The 26174-nt window shown below is 41.2% G+C and overlaps 2 protein-coding genes and 1 long non-coding RNA gene across 6 annotated transcripts in view; 1 reads left to right on the top strand and 2 right to left on the bottom strand.

Annotated features, from left to right (window-relative positions):
• ARHGEF26 (Rho guanine nucleotide exchange factor 26) overlaps positions 1–18233 on the top strand; it is a 129597-nt gene extending 111364 nt beyond the window's left edge. For all 4 annotated transcript variants that reach the window (XM_023260457.2, XM_045037416.1, XM_045037415.1 and 1 more), the window contains 4 exons: positions 3352–3561; positions 14039–14106; positions 15410–15514; positions 16073–18233. In XM_023260457.2, the coding sequence (XP_023116225.1) occupies positions 3352–3561; positions 14039–14106; positions 15410–15514; positions 16073–16215 (526 nt within the window). In that variant the 3' untranslated portion in view covers positions 16216–18233. The remainder of the gene's footprint in view (positions 1–3351; positions 3562–14038; positions 14107–15409; positions 15515–16072) is intronic.
• Positions 9382–16104, bottom strand: LOC109491428. Its single transcript, XR_002745403.2, has 3 exons — positions 15965–16104; positions 14425–14518; positions 9382–10416 (listed from the first exon to the last, which is right to left on the bottom strand). It is a non-coding gene; the product is annotated as an uncharacterized LOC109491428 (long non-coding RNA).
• Positions 18234–22585: 4352 nt separating the features above from the next.
• The window catches only part of DHX36 (DEAH-box helicase 36), a 51004-nt gene continuing 47415 nt past the window's right edge, over positions 22586–26174 (bottom strand). Inside the window, exon 25 of the mRNA XM_003991984.6 lies at positions 22586–25929. Within this exon, the coding sequence (XP_003992033.1) occupies positions 25744–25929 (186 nt within the window). The 3' untranslated portion in view covers positions 22586–25743. The remainder of the gene's footprint in view (positions 25930–26174) is intronic.

The raw sequence follows: 26174 nt of genomic DNA, 5'->3' as shown, positions 1-26174 counted from the left end.
AACAAGGAGGCCCTCGTTCTTCCTGTTCTTTCTCTTGTTTTTGATGTTGTTGAGGCTCTGCTTGTGTTCTTTTGCAGTTTGGTTTTTAGCCTGGGTTCTGAGCTGTTAAATCCATGTTTAAGATCTCTAGACAACATTATAAGCATTCTCTGCTCTGCCAAAAATTGCTTTGTTTCTTGTAAACATGGTCTTTTGAAAATGCAACCTTACTTGTTTGTAAAGTGTATTATTCTGCTTTCTCCTTTGATGAAAATCATGTGAACTTTGATAAACCTTATTTTGATATGAGAACTATTTTATATATGCTGGTTCTGGCTGTGTTGGTCTGCAGGCAGTCTCAGGAAAGCTTTGGAAATGATCTTGCCATGTGAACTTCCAGTTAATACAGATTATTACCGTAGCAACAAGTAGACTTGATCAGAAGGCAGTATTTTGCTTTTATAGATAATAACTGTGCGCTGTCTTTTGAAGAGAGAATACCAAACTAAATTTTAGAAAAGATTTTATAAATTTTCCTAAGGAGAGTTACAAGGGAGTGGTTCACTGGTAGACGTCTGCCACTGAATGAAAAAATTCTAAGAAATCTTGAGCAAAGCGGCCTATCCTGAAATGCCTAGTGTAGTTGGGCATGAGGAGTTTCATTTTCTCATAGCTCCCCTGAGTTCATACATTTGCATTTATTATTAAATAATAATACCTTATTTAATAAGGTGAATATTCAATATTGTTCCTAGAATATATTAGAATGTATTGCATAGTCATCCATTTATTCAGCAGTTCTTTCTTGAGCTTTCCCAAGTTCAGCTGCAAGGGCACAGATGTGGAGTAGAGGGAGAGCTGTATCTAACCAGGGTTGGGATTTGCCAAAGAGATGAGCATGTATACACGTGGTGATTATAACTACATCCCTAGAAATCCAAGCTGGGTAATCCAGTAAGCATAAAGGGTTCAAGGACAGGGGAAAGGTGGTAGAGTCAGTGGGCTAAAGAATCATTGGGGTTGAGGGGCGCCTGGGTGGCTCAGTCGGTTGAGTGTCCAACTTAGGCTCAGGTCATGATCTCATGGTTCATGAGTTTGAGCCCTGTGTCGGGCTTTGTGCTGACAGCTCAGAGCCTGGAGCCTCCTTCGGTTTCTGTGTTTCCCTCTCTCTCTACCTCTCCCCCTCTCATGCTCTGAATCTCTCTAAAAAATAAATACTCGTTAAAAACCATTAAAAAAAGAATCATTGGGGTTGAGGATTAGAAGAAGAGGGGAGTAGGAGAGACAGATGGTTGGAGAGGGTGTTTGACATTGGGATTACAGAGACATTGCAGTTGATTTCAATGACAAGGTCTAGGGTATGATGATGGTGGGGTAGCTGAAGGACAGAAGGTAAGATGGTTGGGGAAGGGGAAGTCAAGGAACTGACAAGCCGGGGTAATGGAAGTCTCCCCTGTGTGGAAATTCAAGAAAGTAGTGTTGTAGGGGGACCGTGAGCCAGCAACTAAACTCATACGGGTAGATAACTCAACTGGGAGTCTTTCCTTGACTTTGATTATGAGATAGAGCCGGACAGCATGAGCTTCAAGAAGCTAAGGACTTTTTGGGAGGAAGAAGTGATCACTGTCTAGCAGCAGCATGAGAAACCAGCTGATAGAAAGCCTTATGGGGAGGCCATGTTTTCTAGGGAGAGCCAAGCTTCTGTTAAGGCAAGAAGGTAAAGGGAGGGTTCAAGGACAGAGCTGAGGATTTACAAGATTTTGCTGGATTCCCTATATGAGGTCCATTTCTGGAGGACACAGAAGGGGTTCAGGAACAAGCTGAGGAGCTCAGGGAGATAGAGCCAGATTAGGTGTGTTCACAGTGCTATGGGGATGAGATTCCAGGGGAATGGAGAATACTGGGATCATGGGCATAAGCAGGGATAGAGAAATCAGTCCTGGTGGTTTCTGAAGCAGGTGGTGAGGCTGTGTGTGTTAGAAGGATGGCTTAGGCAGATCTCCGAGGCTCTTCTTCCCTCCTATGCCTGGTGATTTGGAGGCTGGGACTGAGCTGTTGTTATCCAGAGCATGGGTAGGTTTGGGGCTCCCTCTTTATTCTGCGGACAGAGGGAAGACTGGGGAAATGTGCCTGTTCGAGCATTACCACTATGCATGTGTGTCTCACTTGTAATACATTATCCAGTTCCAGGATAATGTAAAATGAAAGCTAGGGTTTAGCATTATTTGTTTTGTTTTTAAATATTTATTTTTTGGAGTGCACAAGTCACGGAGGGGCAGAGAGAGGGGGACAGAGGATCTGAAGCGGGCTCTGCACTGACAGGCCAACAGTAGAAAGCCTGAAATGGGCCCCAACTGAGAAACTGCAAGATCATGACCTGAGCCCATGTCCAACACTCAACTCACTGAGCCACCCAGGTGCCCCCAGCATTATTTAAAAAAAAAAACTTTTTTTTTAATGTTTGTTTATTTTTTTGAAAGAGAGAGCACAAGCTGGGTAGGCGCAGATAGAGAGGGAGACACAGAATCCGAAGCAGGCTCCAGGCTCTGAGCTGTCAGCACAGAGCCCGATGCAGGGCTCAAACTCACATACCACAAGATCATGACCTGAGCTGAAGTTGGATGCTTAACCGACTGAGCCACCCAGGTGCCCCTTCCCCAGCATTATTTTTAATATTGCTTTCAAACCTGAGATACAATTTATACATTGCAGAAAAACAGTAATTAACAGGCTTAATTCGGGAAGATTATATTGATTCATAATCAGTATATATAATTCAGATTCTAGTTCATTTAAAAAATTTTTTTAACGTTTATTTATCATTGAGAGACAGACACAGAGCATGAGCAGGGAGGGCTAGAGAGAGGGGGAGACACAGAATCTGAAGCAGGCTCCAGGCTCTGAGCTGTCAGCACAGAGCCTGACGTGGGGCTCAAACTCACAAACTGAGATCATGACCTGAGCCAAAGTCGGTTGCCTAACCAACTGAGCCACCCAAGCGCCCCTCTAGTTCATATTTTAAAATAAATCATTTTCAGGACGCCTGGGTGGCTCAGTCGGTTAAGCGTCTGACTTCGGCTCACGTCATAATCTCATGGTTCGTGAGTTCAAGCCCCGCATCGGGCTCTGTGCTGAGGGCTCAGAGCCTGGAGCCTGCTTCAGATTCTGTGTTTCCCTCTCTCTCTGCCCCTCCCTCACACGTGCTCTGTCTCTGTCTCAAAAATAATCATTAAAAAAAGTTTTAAATAAGTCATTCTCCTCCTATCCTTCCTTCCTCCCCATCACCTTCTCCCTGAATGTGACTTGAAAATGGACAGTGTCACAGTCTTATCCATTGAATTGTTGACATGTTCTTTTCCCTTCTCCTTCTAGTGAAGAAAGTTACAACGTCAATGATTATTCCTTAAGAGATCAGCTATTGGTGGAATCTTGTGACAATGAAGAGCTTAATTCTTCTCCAGGGAAGAACAGTTCTACAATGCTTTATTCAAGACAGAGCTCTGCCAGCCACCTCTTTACTCTGACAGTCCTGAGTAACCATGCGAGTGAGAAAGTGGAAATGCTGCTAGGGGCTGAGACACAGTAAGTACGGACAGGGATGGTTTCAGAATTATCTGGTGTCATTCTTCCCTAATTACCCATGGTCTGAGACTCTCTAAAAAACTGGTGAACAGTAGCTACTATGTATTTTTTGCTGAGTACCTATTATGCCCCACACGCTGGGTCTAGGTGCTTCATGGAGAATCTCATCTTTTCATTGTGATCCTCTCAACATCTCGAGAGATGGGTGTTATTATTTTCATCTTCATGAATCTTGATGGATGCATTGTGCTTTAGGTGGTGTGCTTTTATATTTAGAAAGTGGTTTAAAAATCACTTTATTTTAATCATTGATAAAGATATGACCCATGAGCCATGGGTAGTTGACACCTGCTAGTTTCCACGTAGGCTGTAAGTTTTCCCAGATAAAGGAGGTAAGGCCATTTTGCAGTCACCTGCCTTCAGCTAGACAGCAAAAAGCCTGATGATTTCTATCAAAAGAGATACTCGGTTTGGGGAAACATTAATGAATCCACCTTCCTATCAGAGTTGATGCCGAGGCTAAATAGTCCCGCTGTGTGTGTCTGCTGGTGTACTAGTGGTCATGGTGCAGTCTGTCCTCACACTGGATGGATGAAGGCAAGCGAGCTTAATTTTCAAGTCTGCCCCCATGGTTTGGTCCATTTAGAGACAGTTGAGCAATTTATTTGTTTGGAAGCTGGAGACCTCCTCTTGAAACAGTCATCACAGGCGGCCGTTAGTACGTTGGGTGGAACAGTAGAGGAAAGGGGAAGTTCTCTGACTCTTTATCCTCAGGGATCATCCTACGCATACCTCCCACCCAAATCTGCCAAGGTTCCCAGGTGGTGTAATTAAAATGGATCAGCAGCTGGTAAATAACAACCCCGAGACTGTAGCAAAATCTTAATGAAAGTAAACCCAGAGAGGTGTCCTTACCTCTTGAGAGTATTTTAACAGTGTTTCTGGGTCTTTAAAGAGAGACATCAGAAAAAGATTACAATTACAAAGCATCCATATAAAACGTTTTCGATGATCATTTCGTATCTTTTTGGCACTAGAAGTAACTTCAAAGGCTAAAGAAAACCAAGAGGGATAGGTTGATGTAAACTCCATTTGAGATTTGAAAATTTGCCAAAATAGAGTATTCCAAATGAACTTGAGAGTTAGCAGAGGGAGTAAGAAAAGGAGCTTCATCCTATGTGTTTGTTTACGAAACAAAGAAATGCCTTTTCTTAAGGTGCCGGAGCTCTTCCAGGAAATTGCTGAAGGAGCCTGCAGCATTCCAGGCACGTTCCTGTATTTGCTCCTCTGGGTGGGTGCTACTGCTGGTCTGTGCAGATGACCAGCATGAGACACACGTAAGACCAGGGCTCAGGAAGGCATTTCTTCAACTCTGGAAGTGATTAAACCTCTTGTCCAGTGAAGACAGACCCAGCCTTCCTCTGGGGAAGCCTCTCTTTAAAAGAGAATTTAGTATGTCTAAGCTTTGGATCTTATATGATTTTAAGGGTGAAAAGTCTTTAAAGGCTTTGGAGATGAGTGCTTATCCAGAGATTTTAGAGAATTCTCAAACAGATTTTCAGTTGTCAGTTTTAGTTAGTAATGGTGAAAGTGTTGCTGGTTTTGCTTTGTGTTTTCCTTTCCTCTGTGTTTATAAGGATTGTTTGTTCTCTTTCTTTTTCTTTTTTAGGATTGTTTGTTCTATATTCAGGTCTTGCCAACGTATCAGCAGAGCTTTTCCTGACTGTCTCTTTCATAATTTATGTAACCTCCACCCCTTGTCTGAGATTATTCCAGCAAAGTAGGAAGTAAACCGACACGTCCAGTTCTTTTTATACCAAGGCTAGATCCTTTTCTGGGACATTCTGTAGCATTTTACCTTCTTGCCTTTTGATCTTGCCATGGACTGAATGGTATATTCATTTCCTCAATCAGAAATGTTCTCAGAATATTGAGTTATGTCACCCAAAAATGATATGAGCCATGGGTCTGACTCCTATGTGTAGAACATTCCAGAGAGGCAGAGGTCTCCTTGGGTACAGGAGTGACTCCTTCACTCTCCTCCCCTCCACCACCAACTTAGGTATCAGTTGAAAAGTAAATAAACAAACATCTTTAAGCATACAAGGCATAAAATAGCATTTGTATTGAAAGAAAATGTTACAGCCAGGATGTACTTTCCTTAAAAAAAAAACCCCAAAAAACCCCAGAAAACAATTCACTGTTTAAAAGTCTAGCAAATTATTATATGCCATGTTGGAAAAAGTGCAGGTCAGCCCTGGGCCGAACTGGTTTTGAGCAATCAGAGTTTTGGTCTACGTAGAATATTTTCTTTGCTTCTAAGATTTGCAAAATTTATAGGTGAATATATGTTTTTGAAGTTTCTTCTCTTGTATGTTATGTGTGATTAAGGTGGCCTATTAGCAAACTGGTTGAAAAAACCAGGTTTTCACCACCTTTCTGGCCTTTTAATATCTGCAGTACTTTATACTAGTTACTAATGTCCTTTGTCTACTTATTCTTTGGTTTGAAAAAGGAGGTGGTTCATACCTAAATATTTACCTTCTTTGAAAAACTGTTGTCAGCAGAGATCATGTGGGGATATACAGAATGTAAAATCAGCAGGAGGGGTGCAGCTGTTTGACACAACAGTTCAGTCATTATAATGGTGAAATTGTAGAACAGATCAATAACTTTGATTACATAAAGAATGTAGAAAAGCTTCCCAAAAGGAAATGGGGTAAACATTGAGCATCCGGGATGTACCATATGGAGCCAGCCATAGAACATGAGGAAGGGTCCCATAGGGGTTTCTAGAGAAGGATAAAACTGAGCTGAAGTAAAGTGACCATACATCTTGGTTTCTTCAGGATCAGTATAATGTCTGTTCTGGCACAACTAACAATAGCACCCACTTTGACTCTCAAAGGTGTCTTGTTTAGACAGTAAAATATGTAGTGGCCCTAATTACTGGTTGGTACTCCACCTCCCTCATTTCTTCTCCCATATGTAAAATGAGACAAAGGTGATAGGATTTGCCTGAGGTCATACAGGAAGTGAGTTGTTGCCAAAGCTGGGACTAGACCCTGACCCTCCTGAATCTAGTGTTCTTTCTGGTAACAAATTTGAATCTTCCTACTGAGATGCCACCAGTCAGACTAGTCCACCCCTACCTTGCCATTTGGCCCTTTTTCCCTAGAAGGGAAACTCCCGGAAGCCACTTGCTATTTCATTTTTTTTTTTTTAATGTTTATTTATTTTTGAGACACAGAGAGAGCATGAACGGGGGAAGGTCAGAGATAGAGGGAGACACAGAATCCGAAGCAGGCTCCAGGCTCCGAGCTGTCAGCACAGAGCCCGATGCAGGGCTTGAACTCACGAGCCATGAGATCATGACCTGAGCCGAAGTCAGATGCTTAACCAACTGAGCCACCCAGGTGCCCCGCCACTTGCTATTAAATGTGAGAAATTATTAAAACGTGAATTGTATTCTTAGGTGCATAGACTAAAAAGGAAAAACATTTGTGGAAACTCAGATGGTAAATTTAGGGCATCATATTGTTTAAATTCCATAATAAAAAACAGAATAGATGGCGCAGGAAGACTTCTCTGAGGTGACATTTGAACTGAACCCTGAGTGACAAGGGGGAGTCAGCCTGTGGGAAAATGCAGGGCCAGACTGTTCTAGGCAAAGGAAACAACAAATGCAAAACTTCTAGAGAAACGAGTTTGATGTTGTCAAACTTGGCTTGAACATCGTGAAAATGGCTAGATCAGAATAAACCCAAGGAGAGAGTGGGTGGTCAAGAGGCCAACAGAGGCCAGATGATTTCAAGAGCAGAGCTATTCTAGTATGGCCCGTGGGCCATCAGTCCTCAAACCATAACCTCCTGTGCATGAGGGAAGGAATTAAGAACTTAGAGCATTTCGACATTTCTGCATCATCAAAGCATGTGATTATTTTAACAGTAACTCATTTTTGTTGTATTTCTAAGAACACTTGGTTCACAGTGGATGGGATAGGAGGTTGAGGTGGGGGGGTGAGGACTGGTTCTTCACCACACGTATTTTGAGAAGCAAGCGTGTAGAGCCTTTTAAGTCATGGCAGGAAGTTCTCCGGAAGATTGGAATGGGGGCAGAAGAGAGCAAATAGGGTCCTGTTGCAGTAGTCAAGGGAGTCCTGGCAGTGGCTTGGGCTGTGGTCTGAGAGGGGAGATAGAAACACGCTATTTCGGAGGCAGAGAATAGGATGAATTTACGGATTGGATGAGTTGGGGTGGCTGTGAGAGACGAATTGATGATGTTTTGGATTTTAGGTTTGAGCAGCTAGTACCATGTTAAGTTGTTCCTTAAGGGTCTTCAGTATGACTTCTTCCTCTGCGTCCCTGTTAAGGCTGTTCCATCGAAAGATGAGTAGTGGCTTCCTAGTTACCCCATTCAACAGTCTTCCTTTCTTTACCTCCAGTGTCATTTCATTTTGTTGACTGTTCAGCTCATTCACCCTGACTCCCTTTTTGAGATTTTTTCTTCACCTGTTATCTGTACTCTCTTAGCTTTCCTTCCATTTCTAACCATCCTTATTCGCTCTCGCATCAGAAATGCAGCCTACCTGAGCCAGTCAGCTACCCACTGCTTTCCCTAAACACACATTTCTGTAAGTGGTAAAGTGGTACCATTGGCACCATTTCGAGTTGATCCAATCTGGAGACTGGTGTCATATGTGATGCTTCCAGGTCTGAACAAATCTGTCATCTGCCAGTTCTTCCTATGCAAAAGTCCATTGCATCTTTCCACATTCCCGAGGACAACCTATGTATCACTTCTCTTTTGAGACACCCTGTAGTGTCCTAATGATTCTCCTTCTCTCCAGTCAGTTTTGTGTGGTTTTATTACTAATCCCTACACTCAACTCCAGCTTTGTCTTTTGTCTCACTTTTGTCCGTGGCCAGTTCCCAATACATATTTTTGGGACTGACCCATAATTAATATAGTTAGCTTTTCTAGAAGGCAAGGTAGAATAAATAGTAACCACGTGTAGGGAAGTATCGCTTCCCTGTCAGTCTTTATCTATTCACTGTCCTTTTTGTGCTGCTGAGGCAAGTGTTCTCTACGTTCCACTTGTTTTTCAAAGATTGCTATAAAGGATGTGGTTAAAATTTTCTTAGGATGTACATCTAACCCATGTAGATGGTGTTATCTCTGTCTGCCGTTCAAAATCTTAAGTCACATTGTTAATGAGACAGTAGTCTGTGAAAAGTACAAAAGCTTATCTTTTATAAAAGGACAAAGGATGAATATTTTACCGCTGTCATTCTTCTCCCTCTGGGCCTTTCTAGAGGAATGTGGGAGCCGGAGAGCCCCCATTGTCTGCCTTCATTAAGAGGAAGCACACACAGCTGCAGCTGGCACAGACCAGAGGCTGCAGCAAGTGGCGTCCTTGGCTTCCTGGGTTTACAGTGGAATGTGAATGGCATTTGGGCTCCGTGTATGCGGCCGTGAGACATCAGGACACGCTCAGTGACAAACGCACATTTTCTTTACCCATTGTGTTGAGCTGTAGGATATAATCACCTTAAACCATAATCAAAGATCCTTCTCAAAATTTCTCCCTCACTGAAAGAAGTAGAAGCCTTGTGAATGTGGCTGGTCCTGTCAGCCATCCAGATGACCAATTCCCGGGCCTCCTCATAAAGGCGCATTGTTTGCCAGGGAGTCTGCGGCCTTCCTGCTTCTGTTAATGATTTAATTAACAACAGGAAGTGGAATAAAATTGTACATAGTATGTCTGACATGCTCTTGTACTTCATCCTCTAAAAAAAAATAATCCACAATAGGTGGTAATTTATGTGCAAAAAATGTATTTATCATAGGTTGTAGTATTTTTCCCCTCGTTGAATCTGGAATCCACATCCAGGAATGATCTCTTACACTGCATAGTGCCCCTCAAAGCACATGATCTTCTGTGATCGTCATCACCAGCCCTACTTCAACAGGAGGGCAGGTGATGATATGGGTCTCATATCATCGAGGAAACAGATAATTCAAGAAATAATTGGCTTAATTATATAACGTCACAAAATCTGAATTTTAGAACCCTCTTAGTGGGCTAAGAGAATTGCTTTGGTTAGATTTTTTAAATTAGGTAAGTTGTGAACATGTGTCCAGCTTTGTAAGATTTTGATGCACAGCATTCATGATGACATTTTTTTACCCTGTGGGTTTTCTTTCATGGATCAGAACTCATCTGGTTGAACTGAGTGTGTGAGGGAACGAACAAAAACAACCATCCTCACAAACCTGCTCTTTACAAAGGCTTGAAGGACTTCCCCCCAAAGGCCTTGGGTGTAGGAGTTTCAAAAGGAACCCCAGGTAAATTTGTAGGCTGTGACAAGAAACACAAAACGTATCTGGCCAGCTGCCACTGTAAGAGGGACACAGAGAAGGTTCAACAGCCCCTGTCTGTTCTGCAGCCCTGCCTCTTTGTTTCAAAGCCTGCTCTCCCATTTTTCCCAGTACGTATCTGTCTTTTCTAGCAGATGCCTGGCATTCAATGAGAAATCCAGCTTTGTGACTTCGACCTTTATGCAATTAAGTTTAAGCCTACTGTGCTTAATTGTATGAGAGGCAGGCCATGGTGCTACCACATCTGACTCCTGAGTAGGGAACTGCAGGTGCTTAATTTTATGCTGTGCATGAAGAACACGGGTCTTAGGAAAGGACTCTACTTGCAGATATTTATGTGGAACGTCTCTTCTCAGTCTTCTTTCTCTTCCTGGGTGCCATGTGTTTTAAGCAGAATGTTCCGCCACAGCCCAGTGCATACTGTGCTGGATTTTGTGTTTGTTTGCTTCCCTCTCTGCTCCTTCACACTGAAGGCTGTGGAGAGCAAGAGACCCTGTTTTACTCACTTTGCAACCCCATCTTAGCACAGGGCTCATGCAAAGGCAGGAGGCGCTCAGTGGATGTTGGTCTAAGGGAGCAGCGTTCGGGTGTCTTAGACGTTGATGTGCCCAGGTCCACATGAGTGGCGTTACTTATTCTCTCACTTTATTTGGGCAAAGGGAAAAGTCTGCGAACGGGTGTGGGGTGGACTGTGAATTCATGTTGATTGTTTCATATTGTCCCTGGAGAAGATAGCTGTCTGCAAGTGAGCCCTGGGCTTGATATCTCAGTTTAATAATGGGTAGGTCTGTGCCCTGGCTTTTCTTGTTCTCAGAATTCCCTCTTATATTGAGGGAGTCTCCTCCCTGCTTTAGGGAGGCAGTGCTTTCTGCTGCATAGTGGGAAGCAGCTCCTTGGCAGGGCTCTGGGAGGCCCCGGGGAAAGTTGTGCGGTTTTAACGGCATGTAAGAGGGGGTGGGACTGGCTTCATTGAAGCCATTTCAAGAAGCGGCTCCTTTCAGTGAGGGCAACAAGGAGTGTCTTGTTCTGTCCTCTCGAGTCTCTGTGAGAGGCTGCCGTGTCTAAGGGATGCCATTAGCATCCAGGCAGCATGCCACACGAGTGAAAGGTTTCATCTGGATTTCTGGAAACTGTCTGCAGGGTCAGGCCTGTCACTGAAACTGGCCACTCGGTGCCAGAGGTGGGCTGTGCCTGGGAGTCTAACTGAAGGGCCGCAGACAGGAGTCAGGGCCGTGTGAAGACGCACGGTAAGGCAAGGAGGAGGCTGACTTGTTTGGGAATGGCACGTGGATCATTTTAGATGTCTCTTGGTGAACAATTTTTCCATCTGTACAGTATTATTTAGTTTTCAGTTACCTTTGTACTTTGGAAATTTCCAGTTGAGCCCGAGTAAAAAATAGATCTTATTTTTGACAGAGATGATATCAAGGATTTAAGTGTTGGCTTAAGATTATTTTAAAGAAGGCTGTGCTTTATAAAACTTGTTCCTTATAAAACCACCCCGAGGCCCTTTGTGTCCTATACTATTTTTGTTTTGTTTTGTTTTTTAAAGCAAACCGCATCATGGGTTTCTACACAAATTGTGCACATTACTACCTGATGCATCAGCTTGATTAGGGCCCAGCCTCATTTTCTTAACTAAGTCTGTCTTTTAGCACATCGCAGTTTCCACCCTTCCTGACTTCCCTCATTACTTTGAGAGCACCTGATAGGGAGCATCACCTTCTAGATCCCAGACTGCCTTCTTTTTTTTTAATTTTTTTTTTAATTTTTTTTTAATGTTTTATTTTATTTTCGAGAAAGAGACACAGAATCCAAAGCAGGCTCCAGGCTCCGAGCTGTCAGCATAGAGCCTGACATGGGGCTCGAACTCACGAGCTGTGAGATCATGACCTGAGCTGAAGTCGGATGCTCAACTGACTGAGCCACCCAGGCACCCCTACCTGGCTTATTTTCTGACTCCATCACTTAGCTGTGTCACTGTGCACAAATGCTTATTAACACTCCAGCTTTGTCCTCTGGAGGGTGTGGGGGGGAAGAATGGTAATATTTAATTTCAGTATTGTCCTAAAGATTAAATTAGATGGTACTCACCAAATACAAAAAAGTAGCACAGCTGGCACATGAGTGCTCTAATAACTATTTAGAACAAGACCCAATGCCTTACCTCCTGAAGTTTATGGCCAAGAGAAACAGACAAGCCACTAAATGGGGGTCAGTATGTGATGAGTGGTCATGATCATCCAGTTAACAGATCTTTATAGGCCTTGGTTATGTTCTGGAGATACGGCAGTGAACTGAACGGGCAAGATGCCTGCCTTCGTGAGGCTTCCAGCTGGCCAGCAACGGGATAGGGCTGAGCAGAGGAGTGCGTGGGAGCAGAATTGGCAAACTGGATGGGGATGGAGGTGTGGGCTCCTGCATCAGAGGAGGCCAGCTGGAGGAGGTGAGGCTTGTGTTTGCAAGATTGAGTGGACATGCTGAAGAATTCCATTATAAAGTACACGACAGGTAAAATGAGCCTCTGGTGGTGGTTCCCTTTGTGGGAGGTTATTGATGGGAAAGGGACACAAGGTGTTGGGTGCACCTACATAAGCACTCACAGATCTGTATACACTTAAGATTAGTGCATTGTTTTATGGATGTTCTTCATTAATGAGGAGCATGAGGGGTGGAAACAGAGGTTCTACTTGAGAGTGGGAACGGGCAGGAAAGGGTGTGGAACAGTGTGGCATGCCCCAGGCTCACAAGCAGTGTGTGTGGAAGGATGCTTGAGGGGCGGAGAAGATGGGGCAAGGGTGACAACCATCTTTAGGTACAAGCTGTTACAGGAGAAAAAAATGTATTTCAAGTACGGGCATAAAGGTGCCCCTTCTTAAGACAGTGGAGTGAGTGCCTTATAAAAACTGGCGACTTGTATCACTTGCCTTGGGACCTCCACACAGCCTTCTTTCTCATCCTTTAAATGGGCTTTTGGAGGATTACATGAAGTAATGGATGTCACATGCTTGTGTCTGCTATGTAGTATGGGTTAGTTACTAAGTGCCTCAAAGATTTTAAAGTGTGTGTGTGTGAGCCTTATTTCCTTAATTGCAATCTTGATACTGGACCTTCGGAGGATAACTGAATTATGGAATAATGCTTATCTGCAACTTCTGATCCTTTAAATAATTGTTTTGTTTCATGTAATGATGGCTTTATATAAAAAGTCCCAGTTCGTTTTTTCCCTCAACATTTTTTTGGCTGTATTCATTAAGCCATTTTAAGCATTTGTGAACAGTCTAAAAACGTTCAAAGAATTTTTATTTCAATAAGGCTCATGTTTGGCAGTATTAGCTGTATAAAGAACTACACAACTTTAAATAGGTCAAGTTTCTTATCTTTGTGAAATGGTTTGAGTGTGGGGAAAGAAGAGAGTGTAGAGAAACTGATTTACTAGGAGTTTTTTTAAATGAAATTCACCTTTTTGAAATGTTAAAATATCAGATTGAATATACTAAATATCTTTATGTGATTATGTGATAGTGTAATCAGCTCTTTATTAAATAGTGGTGTCATATGTAAGAGATGAATCACTGGGTTCGACACCTGTAGCCAAAACCACTCTGTATGTTAACTTGAATTTAAATTTAAAAAATGTTGAGGGGCAACTGGATGGCTCAGTCGGTTTAGCGTCCGACATCAGCTCAGGTCATGATCTTGTGGTTCCTGAGTTTGAGCCCCCACATCGGGCTCTGTGCTGACAGCTCAGAGTCTGGACCCTGCTTCGGATTCTGTGTCTCCCTCTCTCTCTCTCTACATCTCCTCTGCTCATGCTCTGTGTCTTTCTCTCACAAAAAATAAACATTAAAAAAATTTAAAAATGTTAAACTTAAATTCTGTTTAATCAATAATTAGTCAAATTCATTCAGAATCTGTTTTAACAGTGTTGACTAATTTTCAGCCTAGATTCCCCAGGTTATGGGGAATCCTTTTTAAATAACTCATACACCCCCATAACTCTCTGGGGAGTCTCTCCCTGTTTTCTGGGAATGGCTTTGCATTCTGTGTCCAGACACCTTGAATCTCTCAGTTGGATATGCTCTGTGTGTTTTAGGAGCGAGAGAGCCCGCTGGATCACTGCCCTGGGACACAGTAGCGGGAAGCAACCTCTGGACCGAACCTGTAAGTACCTGGAGGGCAGCCTGCTCTGGAATGTGGAGGGGCTGTGCCCCCTGCTGGACGCTGGGTTATTAGTGCTTAATGGCCACAATACCCGCCCTGTAAGTTTCCTCCAGGCTTTCCTTCCTGTGGCCCTATGTCAGAACTGTGTGATCCCTGCCTTGGAGGTCAGGGGGTCTGAATTCAAATCCAAGGTGCAGTTCTTTGTTGTGTAAACGTGGCCAATTGTTACACAGCCTTCCTGAGCCTGTGCATCTGCAAGTCAGGGGAATCCCTATATACAATGCAGGGATATTGTGAGGATTAAGTTAAGTAACTTACATTGAAAGCTCTGCTTGTACTGTAAACCTCTTCGATTTTCAGCAGTTGTTAGTGGGCAGGAGTTACACGTTTAAGCCTTCTCCATACTGACAGTCTGAATCGAAGTGGAATGTATTTTTTAATCTTAAAGAAAATTATGTTACCATTCCTTTTGACCTTATTTATTAAAGTGATAACATTAAGAAAATGCATTTCCTTCTTCTAGGGAAGTAGAAACTGATGCAGTAAATAAAGGGTGGTGTCATGTGCTTAGTAGCACCTTGACTTTGATTTTATGTTTTTCTGGATGTTTTTAGCTAGAAGGTCAAAACGAAAGAACTAGGGCAGCCAGAGTGGTTAGCTTGGAGCACTCAGAGATCATAGCTTTAAGCTTAGAGCCAAAGCTAAAGTGATTGGTTTAAAAGTTGCCTAAAATCAAGTTTTATATTTAAAAAAAATTAAGAACTCATGTCAGTATCAAGTCACTGAAGTTACAATTGTTATGAGCCAGCATGTTGGGAGAACTCGAAATATTGTTTGACTTTCAGTTGGAGCTCCTTTTATTTCTGACCTTATTTGGCAGCTTTCCTGTGCTGGTGAACTAGGGAAAAGCCCCTGGGTGGGAGCCGGGAGAATGGGGGTACTGCAGATTTTATCACTAGTTGCATGGCCTTGGCACATCACCTAATCTGTCTGGCCTCAGTTTCCCCAATGCACAATGGCTGTTGTCTGCTCTATTATGTGACATGACTAATGGCTCCTTATCAAGGTTATTTTTGAGGGGATGCATGCATCATAAAAGGCTTCTCTTGATCCTGAGCTTCTAAAGTTCTAAAGCTCTTAGCCAAATAAGACTGCTCGAGGAACAGAGTTTCTGCTTGATAGAAACTTAACTTGTTTCTGTCAAGCTGGCCTTGAATTGCACAGAAAGATTGAGTAAATATACTGTATTGATTTGTACCTGTTCTGCTACTGGGAGCTTAGTATGTCCCCTTTACCCCCGCAGCACTGACCCAGGTAGAAATCATTAGATCCTTCACTGCCAAACAGCCAGACGAACTCTCCCTACAGGTGGCGGATGTGGTTCTCATCTATCAACGGGTCAGCGATGGTAAGTGGGGGTTCTTAGGGATACTCCTGGTGCAGCATTCAGGGTGCCAAAGAACCAAAGAGTCTCGTTTCATTATTAAAGCTCGCTCATATTTCATATCCCTTTGGTTTGTTTGCTCATTTGCTCCTGCCTTTCCTCTAGCTATACCATTGCTTTTGTTTCTGAATAGGAATGCAGTCACATGGTGTATTATTCAAAAGGAACCATGTTTCCCTTCCTTCCTACTCCCCCAGTGACTTCTCATTTTGAGGTTCTTCCTTCCTCACTTAAGGAAAAAACAAATCCTTTTCCTGCTGCCCCTACCTATGCACAGCATCCCCTTCTCCAGCCCAGCCCAAGCTCCCAGGCTCTTTTCAACCTTCTCCCTTCAGGGTTCCTGATTGTGTGCCACCTCAGGTATGTCACTTATTCCTCCTTGAGGCCCTTCCCTATGTTGCACTTTCTCCTCACCTTCCATCACGTCATGCACAAGCTGGGGTACACCCTCCTCAGAGCCAGGCAGGGTCCAGATTCATCCAGACACTCATTGCTTCATGAAGACTCTGTTCCTGTTTGCAGGCTGGTATGAGGGGGAACGACTGCGAGACGGAGAGAGAGGCTGGTTTCCTATGGAATGTGCCAAGGAGATAACCTGTCAGGCTACAATTGACAAGAACGTGGAGAGAATGGGACGCTTGCTAGGACTGGAAACCAATGTGTAGCCTCTCGACGGCCTTGTGTTACCGCGAGATTTGCACTACATCACAGCAGGCTGCTTGGTTCTGGGCTGGCTTTGTTGTGAATTTTAACACAGCCTGTTTAATTAAAAGAATGAAAACACTTGCCTTTAAGCTTGCCAGGTGGTTATGCTCTCTCATGAGAACAGCTACCAGTTAGTTCGCAAGGTTCGGTGTGTGCACAGCCACCCACTTGCAAACTTCCTTAGGTCCGCAGATAGCTGAGCAGTCCACTTCAGGGACGAGGCCACCTCTCAGCTCCTCCTAGGTTCACCATTTTCTGGCATTAAAAATGTGTATTAGATGCTGTACCCTGGTATTCTCTTTCCTCACTTTGCCAAGGATGTTTCTGTCCCCCTTTTGACATTTCCTTTACATGGTTTTCCCAGTATTAGCAAGAGTTGTTTTTAACGAATGCCCAGTTTTGTAAATATGTTTTCTGCCTCTTGTATTTTAGATGATTCTAATGCTATGAGGATTTCATAAGGAGCTGGTAGAGCTCAAAAGATGAGCTATTGAGTTTTTCTAAAATTCTTCCCAGGAAAGGGAAATTGACACTTGAATTTTTGCCACCTCTTTTCTCCTTAGGAGAGAAGCTTACTTAGGAGATTTTCTTTTTAGATTCACCTCACCCAGTACTGGTATAGCCTGATAAAACTCAAGCTACTCTAATAAGATAGGATTTAGATGGTTCACATAAGTGACAAAATCCTGAATGTAAGACAGGGGTCGTACTTTTTTTTTTTTAAATATTCCCAAATGAGCTGATAAACTGACATGAGGCTGCTTTGCCTTTAATAATTTTTTGCCTTTTATAATTTAATATTTTTGACTGTTCCTACTCCTGTTCCAAACAGGCAATTGGCTGAAATACAGTCTCAAGGAAGGTAAAATTTAGGCCTCACCAAGGTATCAAGATGCCAGCCTGGTACCTAATTGAAGCATAACAGTTTGGTCTTAATGGGAATCCGTTTCATATGTCCTAAGGGTCTTGTTTGCCGGATCTGGAGGATCTCTTAACTGTGGGTGTCTGCAGAACTTCATTTCTTCCATTGGTGCAAGGAGAGAGAAAAATCATTTTAATAGTACATTTCATAGGGAGTGACGGTTTGGAAGATTGAGAGAGGGGAAAGTAACTTTTACCGGCAGCTATGTTCCTCTCTACTCCATTTTTCTCCCACAAAGGGACAAAAACCTGGCAAAGGGTACATTATTCGAGGACTCAGATCTGTGTGTGACATGTCCCATCTACTGCCTGCCAACCAGGTACCCAGATCATGAGTGAAGTGAGTAAAGCAGAAGCACAGTGTGGTTGCTCAGTATGCTTGGCTCACACGGGGCCTTCTGGTCCCTTGTTTGCTCTCCTTTGCTTATGCATACAGTGCTGGATGTAAAAGACATGCCAGGCCCTGAGTTCCTGGAGGTCGGGGCCACTCAGTGAATTGATGGCAAGAGATGTCTCCAGGTTGGTAAACAAGGCATTGGTCTCCTCTTTCATGTCACTGACCCTTTAGAGGAGAGGTTAAAAAGGTTGTAATTTAATTTCATGTGATGTTTGCATTTAGGAAGGAAAGTAAATTCATTGCTTGCAAAGGGGATCATTTCGTATTAGTTACGCTAATATCCATTTGAAGCTAAAAAGCAACTATAGGAATCCTGTGAATTAATTTATAAGTAGAGATGTTAAACAGTCTTGGAAATATGTGCATTTTATAAATCAAAGCCTTATTTAGCAAGCAGTTAATACTGTTATTGGATAAAGTGTTATACAGCAGGTACTTAACATTATTCACAATGTTTAATTTCAACAGTGAATTGTAATTTTTATGTGACACAGTACTGTTTTCAAACCTAGTTCCGTTTCTATGAATAGCTTCTTGGAATTGTACAAGGACTTCAGTGACCTGTGGAGAACAAAAATACTCATTTTTGTCTCAGTGAATTGATACTGCTTGTATACTTTTGGTGAAATAAGTGAATTTATAAAGATTTTGTATATACTTGTTCTTTAGTACTTGTGTGATTTAATTCACTATAGAATGCAGTAAGTATATAATTGGCTGAATTTTGGGTCAAATCAGAGGTCTATTCAGAAGGGATCTATAGCTAACGTTAGAGGCCACTGATCTTTCCTTGTTGGGTACATGGTGGCATCAGCTGCCCCAGAAGGCTGGGGCCTAAAGAGCTGGGCCGTGATTTCTTCTCAGTTTCCACAAAACTACACAACTGAACAGCCTATCTTAAATAGTCTGTGGTTCCCCGTTACATCCTACTCATTTTGGCCACCTAGTAGCCAAACCTTTGTGCTTGTGAAATTTCACCACTTTGTGAATCTTGGTGGAAGGCGAAGACTGACTCCTGTATTCTCTTTTACTGCATGACAGATTACCACAAACTTTATGCCTTAAGCCACACCCATTTATTAGCTCACGGTTGTGTAGTAAGAAGGCCAATATGGCAATATGGCATGGTAGGTTCTCTGCTTAGTCTCAGTCTCACTAGGCTGACATCGAAGTGTTGGCTGGCTGCTTTGTCAGCCAGAGCTTGGTATCTTTCATGCTCATACCTGTGGTTGGCAGAATTCGGTTCCTTGTAGTTGTAGGACCAAGAACCCTGCTTTTTTGCTGGCTGCCAGGGGTGGGGGTTGCTCACAGCTTCTTGGACCTGTTCCTTCATCTTCAAGGCAGCCGTGGCATGTTTAATCTTTTTCACATTTGCAATCTGACTCCATCTTACGCTACCAGCTAGAGAAAACTCTGCTTTTAAGGAACTCACATAATTATTAGACCTACAACAGGATAATCACTCTTAGGATTAACTCAGATAAACTGATTTGGGACCTTAATTAGATCCACAAAATTCCTTTACCATGCAACGTCACATAACCACAGATGCAACACGTGGGGGGAGGGGGCAGGGATAATGTGGGTCATCTTAAAATTCTGCCTACACCACCACTTGTAAATCGTAAAACGCTGAATAGTTCTCCTGTATCATGTATCTAGTCATAATACAGCCATGTGATAGGAAACACCAATCAAAGGCATCTTTGTTGGATTTTTCCTCAAGCCAGTGATGGAAGAAGAAAGATGAATATACCTTCTCTGAACCTAGCAAGATCCATTCCCCTCTTTACTCCATCCTCCATATCCCAAATTACCGCTGCGTTTTCCCTGGACTTTAGAAAGCAGCAGAGGCAGAGCCACTTGGGGGACTACAGTGCCAAATAACACAGGGCAGAGTTTAGTGCCTGCAGTTATCACTCTTGTGCATTAAATCTCCAAAGGGCTTGTTCTGGAGTGAGGATATGAGCTTGGAGGACCGCAAACTTTGCTCTTTGGGCTTCTAGCACACTGAGGTCCTGACAAAATCAAGTTAAGCCTTACTCTGCAGGAAGCTAGCATCCTCTTAGTTCTCAGTTATTTCCAAAAACAATTTCTCAAAAGGTTCCACAAATTAGCAAACATTTGGGAGACACAGCATCAATGATACAGAAAAAACATACTTACAGAGACTCTAGTGAAATCATTACATGCATAGAACAATTATAACCACCATCTTTATGGAGATAAATCTCAGCCAAACTTTAAAATGCAACACAGTACAAAACAACTGTAAGAAGCAACTTACAGTTGCTTGAGGGGGGAAGCAGTTGCTGGAGGGGGGAAAAAAAAACCACCACCACTAGAAATTATGGAACTAGGTTTAACAGATTAGGTAGTTGGTGAACTGGAAGAGAGGCTAGGAGAAACACCCACAAAGAAGCATATAGAAAAGAGATAAGGAAAATGCAGAGGTTCATTTGGAGTCCCAGATGAGAGTGGAGAGACAGGGAGCATTGGCAAAGGGACTATACCTTTAGAAACTGCTCTGACTGGTCATAGGATGCAGGCTGTCCGCAGGGGGAAGTGGCCTTGGGTAAAGTGATTCCCATCAGCTGAGGACATTTCCTGTAGAGGGCTGATGGGTGAAGGCAGTCATCTGACAGCACTTGCAGCAGCTAAGGACATATTCCTTCAGTCCTGAGGGAGGATCTGGGCAGAACATCCCAATATTCACAATATTTATTACATGTAGCTATGTCAATATTAGACAAAATAGGTTTTAAGATAAAAGGTATGACTAGGGACAGAGAGACCCTAGATAAAGATGCAAGTTTTATTGAACCAGGAAGATAAAATCCATGTATATTTTCTCTCAATAATATGGTCTCAATATATATAAAAAATTGGGAGAAATTTAAGAAATTAATCCAAAATCATAGCCTGTAACACTTTAACTCTCTCATTTGCTACATAAAAATAAAAGTGTAGAAGGAGATAAAAATCAATGAAAGTGTGGGAGTTCTTAATGATAATTTAAAACTTAATAGGCATATATAGAACATCACAATTTGAGCATATATGTTCAAGAACACACATAATATTAAAACATTTGACCATTTCCTGGGTCATAAAGCAAGTTTCAACAAATTTTAAAGGACTGAAATTGTATACAGAGTTCTATGATTACACTTGGGTTAGAAATAAGTAATAAAAATAACCACTTGGAAACTTAGACTTAAATGTAAAACACAAAGCTGTAAAACCCTTAGGAAGTAACACAGAAGGGGTGCCTGGGTGGCTCAGTCAGTTGAGCGTCGACTTCGGCTCAGGTCATAATCTCACAGTTTGTGGGTTCAAGCCCTGCATCAGGCTCTGTGCTGACAGCTCAGAGCCTGGAGCCTGCTTCGGATTCTCTTCGGATTCCATGTCTCCCTGTTTCTCTGCCCCTGCCCCGCTCACACTGTCTCTCTCAAAAATAAACATACATACACACATATGTAAATAGAAAGTAACATAGAAAATCTAGGTGATCTTTGGTTTGGCAGTGACTTTTTTTTTTTTTTTTGACAACCAAATGCAGGATGCATGAAAGAAAAAAATTATAAACTGAACCTTGTTAAAATAAAAAAGTATCTGCTCTGTGACAGAAGAAAAGATAATCCAGAATAGGAGAAAATCTTGCAAAATACAGACCTGATAAAGCAGTGGCATCCAGAATATACAAAGAACTCTCAAATCTCCACAATTAGAAAACAACTCAATTAGGAGAGCCTGACTGGCTCAGCTGGGGGAGCATGTGACTCTTGGTCTTAGGGTCGTGGGTTCAAGCCCTACATTGGGTGTGATTAATCTTTAATAAAATCTTTGAAAACAACTTAATTAAAAAATGGGTTCTTTGAAAAGGTGAATACAACTGATGCACCTTTTAGCAAGACTAATAATAAAGAGAAAATTACCAGTGTCAAGAATGAAAGGGGACATCATTACAGATTCCTCAGAAATTAAAAGGATAAAGAGATATTTAAACAACTTCAGACTCATAAATTCAACAACTAAGATAAAATGGGCCAACTCATGGAAAACCACAAACTACCAAAGCTCTAAATAGTCCCCTAACTACTAAATAGAATTTACCTAAAAACTTCTGAAAAAGAAATGTCAGGTGCAGTTTCACCGGAGAATATTTTTAATAATTTTACTTCTTTATTCTGAGAGAGAGAGAGAGAGAGAGGGAGGCAAACAGGCAGAGAGAGGGAGAGAGAGAATCCCAAGCAAGCTCCATACTGTCAACGCAAGGCCTAATGTGGGGCTTGAGCTCACAAAACTGTGAGATCATGACCTGAGCTGAAACCAAGAGTCAGACACTTAACCAGTGGAGCCACCCAAGGGCCCCTCACGGAATTCTTACAAGCACTGAAGGAATTAACACCAATTCTATACAAACCTCTTTCAGAAACTGGAAGAGTAAGACTTCCCAACTCATTTTGTAAGGCCACCATTACCCCACAAAAAGGAAACTATAGATTGGTATCCCTAATCATTATAGAAATAAATGCAAATTAAAACCACAATGATACAGGACTCCACCTCTACTGAAGGCTAACCTTAAACACCACCAAATAACAAAAATACCAAGTACTAGCAAGGATTTGAAACACTTGGAACCCCTCATATATTGCCAGTGGGAATGTAAAATAGCACACCCACTTTGGAAATCAGTTTGGCAGTTTCTTACAAAGTTAAACACACTTACCATATGATACAACAATCTTAATCATAGGTATCTTCCTAAGAGAAATGAAAACCTTTATCTACACACAGCCTTGTATACACATGTTCACAGCAGCTTTATTTATAATAATAAAAAAAAAATAACTGAAAGGTCCATCAGCTAGTCAAAGAATAAATAAACTATGGTATAACCATACAAGGCAATACAATTAAACAATAAAAAAGGAACAAACTACTGACACATGCAACAACATGACTATCTCAGAAGCATTAAGTAAAAGCATCTGGACACAAAAGACTAAATATGATTTTCCATTTATTGGAAATTCTAGAAAAGGCAAAAATAGTGACAAATAGCAGATCAATGGTTGTCAATGGGTAGGAATAGAGGCAGGGGACTGACTGCAAAGGGGAAAAGGAAAACTTAGGTGATGGGAATGTTCTATATCAGGATTATGGTGGCAGGCATTACATGACTTTATACGTTGACAATATTCATGGGATTATACACTTGAATTGGCAAATTTTATTATATATAAAATAATTCCTTAAAGCTAAAAAAAAAAAAAGCATGGAAATACATGAAAAGGTAACAGTGGTAACATGCTTTTCTTCATATATTCAATTCCCAAATATTCTACAAATAAGGGTTTACTGTCTTAAAATCAGAATAAAAATATTTAAAAACAATTAGCATATTATACCACATGATCACAATTACTTAAAAATAAATATACACAAACACAGAGCTAAAAGAGTGGAAGAAAATTTATGATTTACTTTGGGTGAAGGGGTACTAAAATAAATTCATTCTAAAGCTTTTCAATAATTTCTAGCTTTTAGGGTGGACTTTGTTTTAAAAATATAGGAAGAACAGAAAATCACCTGTAACAGGTATAAACGTATCTAGAGCTTTTGCCCAAGTTAATGAATTAGGAAGCATTACATGCATTCACTTTTCAAAGACACATTTTAAAGATTACTCAGGGGTTTCTTTGTCCCCTCCACCCACCCAAGTTTCTGTCTTAGCTATTCTAGACAGAGTTCAAGAGTTCAAGAGTTCTAGGTATTGCTAAGAATGGTGAGGCAAATAGATTTTTCTTTTAAATGTCTTGATTCTTTAAAACTACTAAATAACAAATAGTACTTAGATCTGGAACAAAATTTTCCACTCAGTAATATACTATTTTGTAAACAAAAGAAACAACACAAATAGCACCTTCAATCAAGATTTCCATCCTGATCAGCTGTACAGAAGACATAAATTGAGGGTGATAGTAACCGCTTTAATCTCTCTCAATAGCTGATTTAAACAATTCTTTAGGAACATTTTCCTCATTCATATGGAGATTAAATATTGGTTTGGGAACATGGAACCAATTAAGTAATAATCCCTTTTTTTTAAAGAGATTCTTTAAATGCTTTCTTCCAAGACCATTTTGGCCTACTGTGAATTTAAACTGGAGAGTAAAAGCAAGAAAAAACACACATACACAGACATAAAAACACTCATAGAGCAAATGGGACCCAATGGTCAGGTCACTTTGAGTTTAGGGACAAAACCACAATATTGTCATAGGACTCAATGCAAGAATTCAGTAAAAGATCACTTTTGGGAGACTAGCCAAGAGAATGGGCTTAGGACACAGTACATTCAAAACCTTTAGATAATAAGGATAGGTTGACACACATTCCCAGAAATGAGAGCAGTACCTGAACCAGTGCTGTTACTCAGATCACCATAGCATTATGAATAAATCCCAGTTATTATTCGATACTCTTCCTTTGGTTTCCTTACATTTATTGGAAGGCACAGTAAAATTTGAATTTTTTAGAGTGCAGCAGGATGTTCTTTTATTTCTTTTTGCGGTAGAAAAAAAGAAAGTCTGGTTCAAACTGTTAGATCACAAAAGAAATGGTAGAAACAGAGGCCACAGCAAACACTCAATGATGGAGACCATGTGTTTCAGTTAATATGCTTTCTGCCAAGTTACACACAATATACTACCTAAAAGTGGCTTAACTCAATGAAGAAGGGTTTATGATATTAAAATAAGTCCACGTGCAAGGCAAATCTAGAACTGGATAATTCAGCAGCTCACTAGCATTATCAAGGACTGTAGTGATTTATATCTTTCCACTGAGCCAACATCATTATCCCCTGGAATCCTAAAATGGCTACAGCAGTGCCAGATTCGGATAAGACAATGTCCACAGGAGAAAATTTCCTCCTCTAAATCTACTAGTGAGGAAAATCTTTCTCAGATGCCCTCTCGCAGATCACTCGTCAGTTGCTATTGACAACACAGGTTCACATACTCATGCCTCATCAGTTACTTCTAAGGAGAATAAGACCATGCAGAACTGGCTTAACAGTCCGAGTTACCCTTGAGGAAGAGAGTCTAATACCCCTGGGCACAAGGCTATGTAGAGAAGAACACTTGAACAGTCAAGCGAATGGGGAGGAAAAAATGGCTGTTGGATAGCAACCAACAGTATCTATCACAGTCTGATAAGGCTGAAAATATTAGCCTATCACTAGCCCTGTCACGCTAGCTTCCATTGGTTAAGAGGGTAAAGCAGAACTCAGAACACAAAAATGAATGTAAAATGGATTGCTATAAAAAAATAAAATCCAGGGACAAATAATAACTAAGATTTAGTGAATACATTCTATGTGCCAGACACTAGTCTAGGCACTTTACATTAACATATTTGATCCTCAACAATTGTTACCTTTATTTTACAGATAAAGAAAAGAGAAAAGCCAAGTAACTTGCCCAAGGGAGCTGGTAAGTCACAGCTGAAATTTGAACTTAGGTGGTCAAATCTAGACTCATGTTCTCAATTGCTACATTATGCTGCACCGGGTAAAGTAAAAGGGGTACAAATATATTCTGAAAAGATTAAAAAAATCAAATAAGCCAAAGGATAGATGGATGTAGAAACCAAGCCAAAAAGCTAGATGAGATTTATACACTGTACATTTTATTAAATACTGGGCTTTATAACAACAGATTAATTTACCTCTAATAGAAGTTTTACTTAAAAATGTGGTTGTGTTCAAATTTTTAACTTGATACTGCTTTTTGGCTAACCATTCTGTTTTTTACCGGTTTCTGTATTCAGTCACTATGGGCAGAAAGATTAACTTTTCTTAAAAGAACAAAGGCATTTCTCAAGTGGTACAACACTCAATATATATAAGAGCAGTCCTCCCAAAGTGTGGACATGACCACAACAGAATATATGATCAGAAAACATATTGCTTTTTATGGTATATTTATAATAGCTACAGATAACATTGTTAAATCATGCATATTACATCTTTACTACCTACTGAAGATTTCTACCTTACATATGGAAATTATTCATGTCCCGTGGTTTGGCATCTAGCCAAAAATTAAACTATGATGGAAAATGTCTGTCAAAGTTTCAGACCACCACAGAAAAGTTGTCAGCTGTAATATCCATCCTGGAATCGTGGTGGAAAGTTCCTGGGACTTGCTTTTTCCTGTGTTTTAATCAAGTCTATAATAGCTGACAGTACTGCACAGTCTCTGGATTTAGTGTCCTTCCAATCTACCGGATGGGGACTTTCGATCTTCTCTTGCAGAAGGATATCTAGTTCTTTTCTTAATTCCTAAGGTTGGAAAAATCACATATGTTCAACAACGGCAAATACACTATTAAGCGGAGTAATAAATAAAAGTGACTTTAGCTGTTACAAGGAATTTCATAAGCTATTATACATAATACTGAAATATTTAGTGAGCAACTAACTAAAGTGTGGTTATGAGTAGCCAACTAAAGTATACTCCAGTTAAAAAATTCAAACTTCAATCACACCGAACCGTTTAGAATGGCTGGTCCATAAATACCTCAAAA

Source organism: Felis catus, chromosome C2 (assembly GCF_018350175.1).
Source record: "Felis catus isolate Fca126 chromosome C2, F.catus_Fca126_mat1.0, whole genome shotgun sequence".
Classification (NCBI taxonomy): domain Eukaryota; kingdom Metazoa; phylum Chordata; class Mammalia; order Carnivora; family Felidae; genus Felis; species Felis catus.
This window is presented reverse-complemented; position numbering and strand designations above follow the sequence as displayed.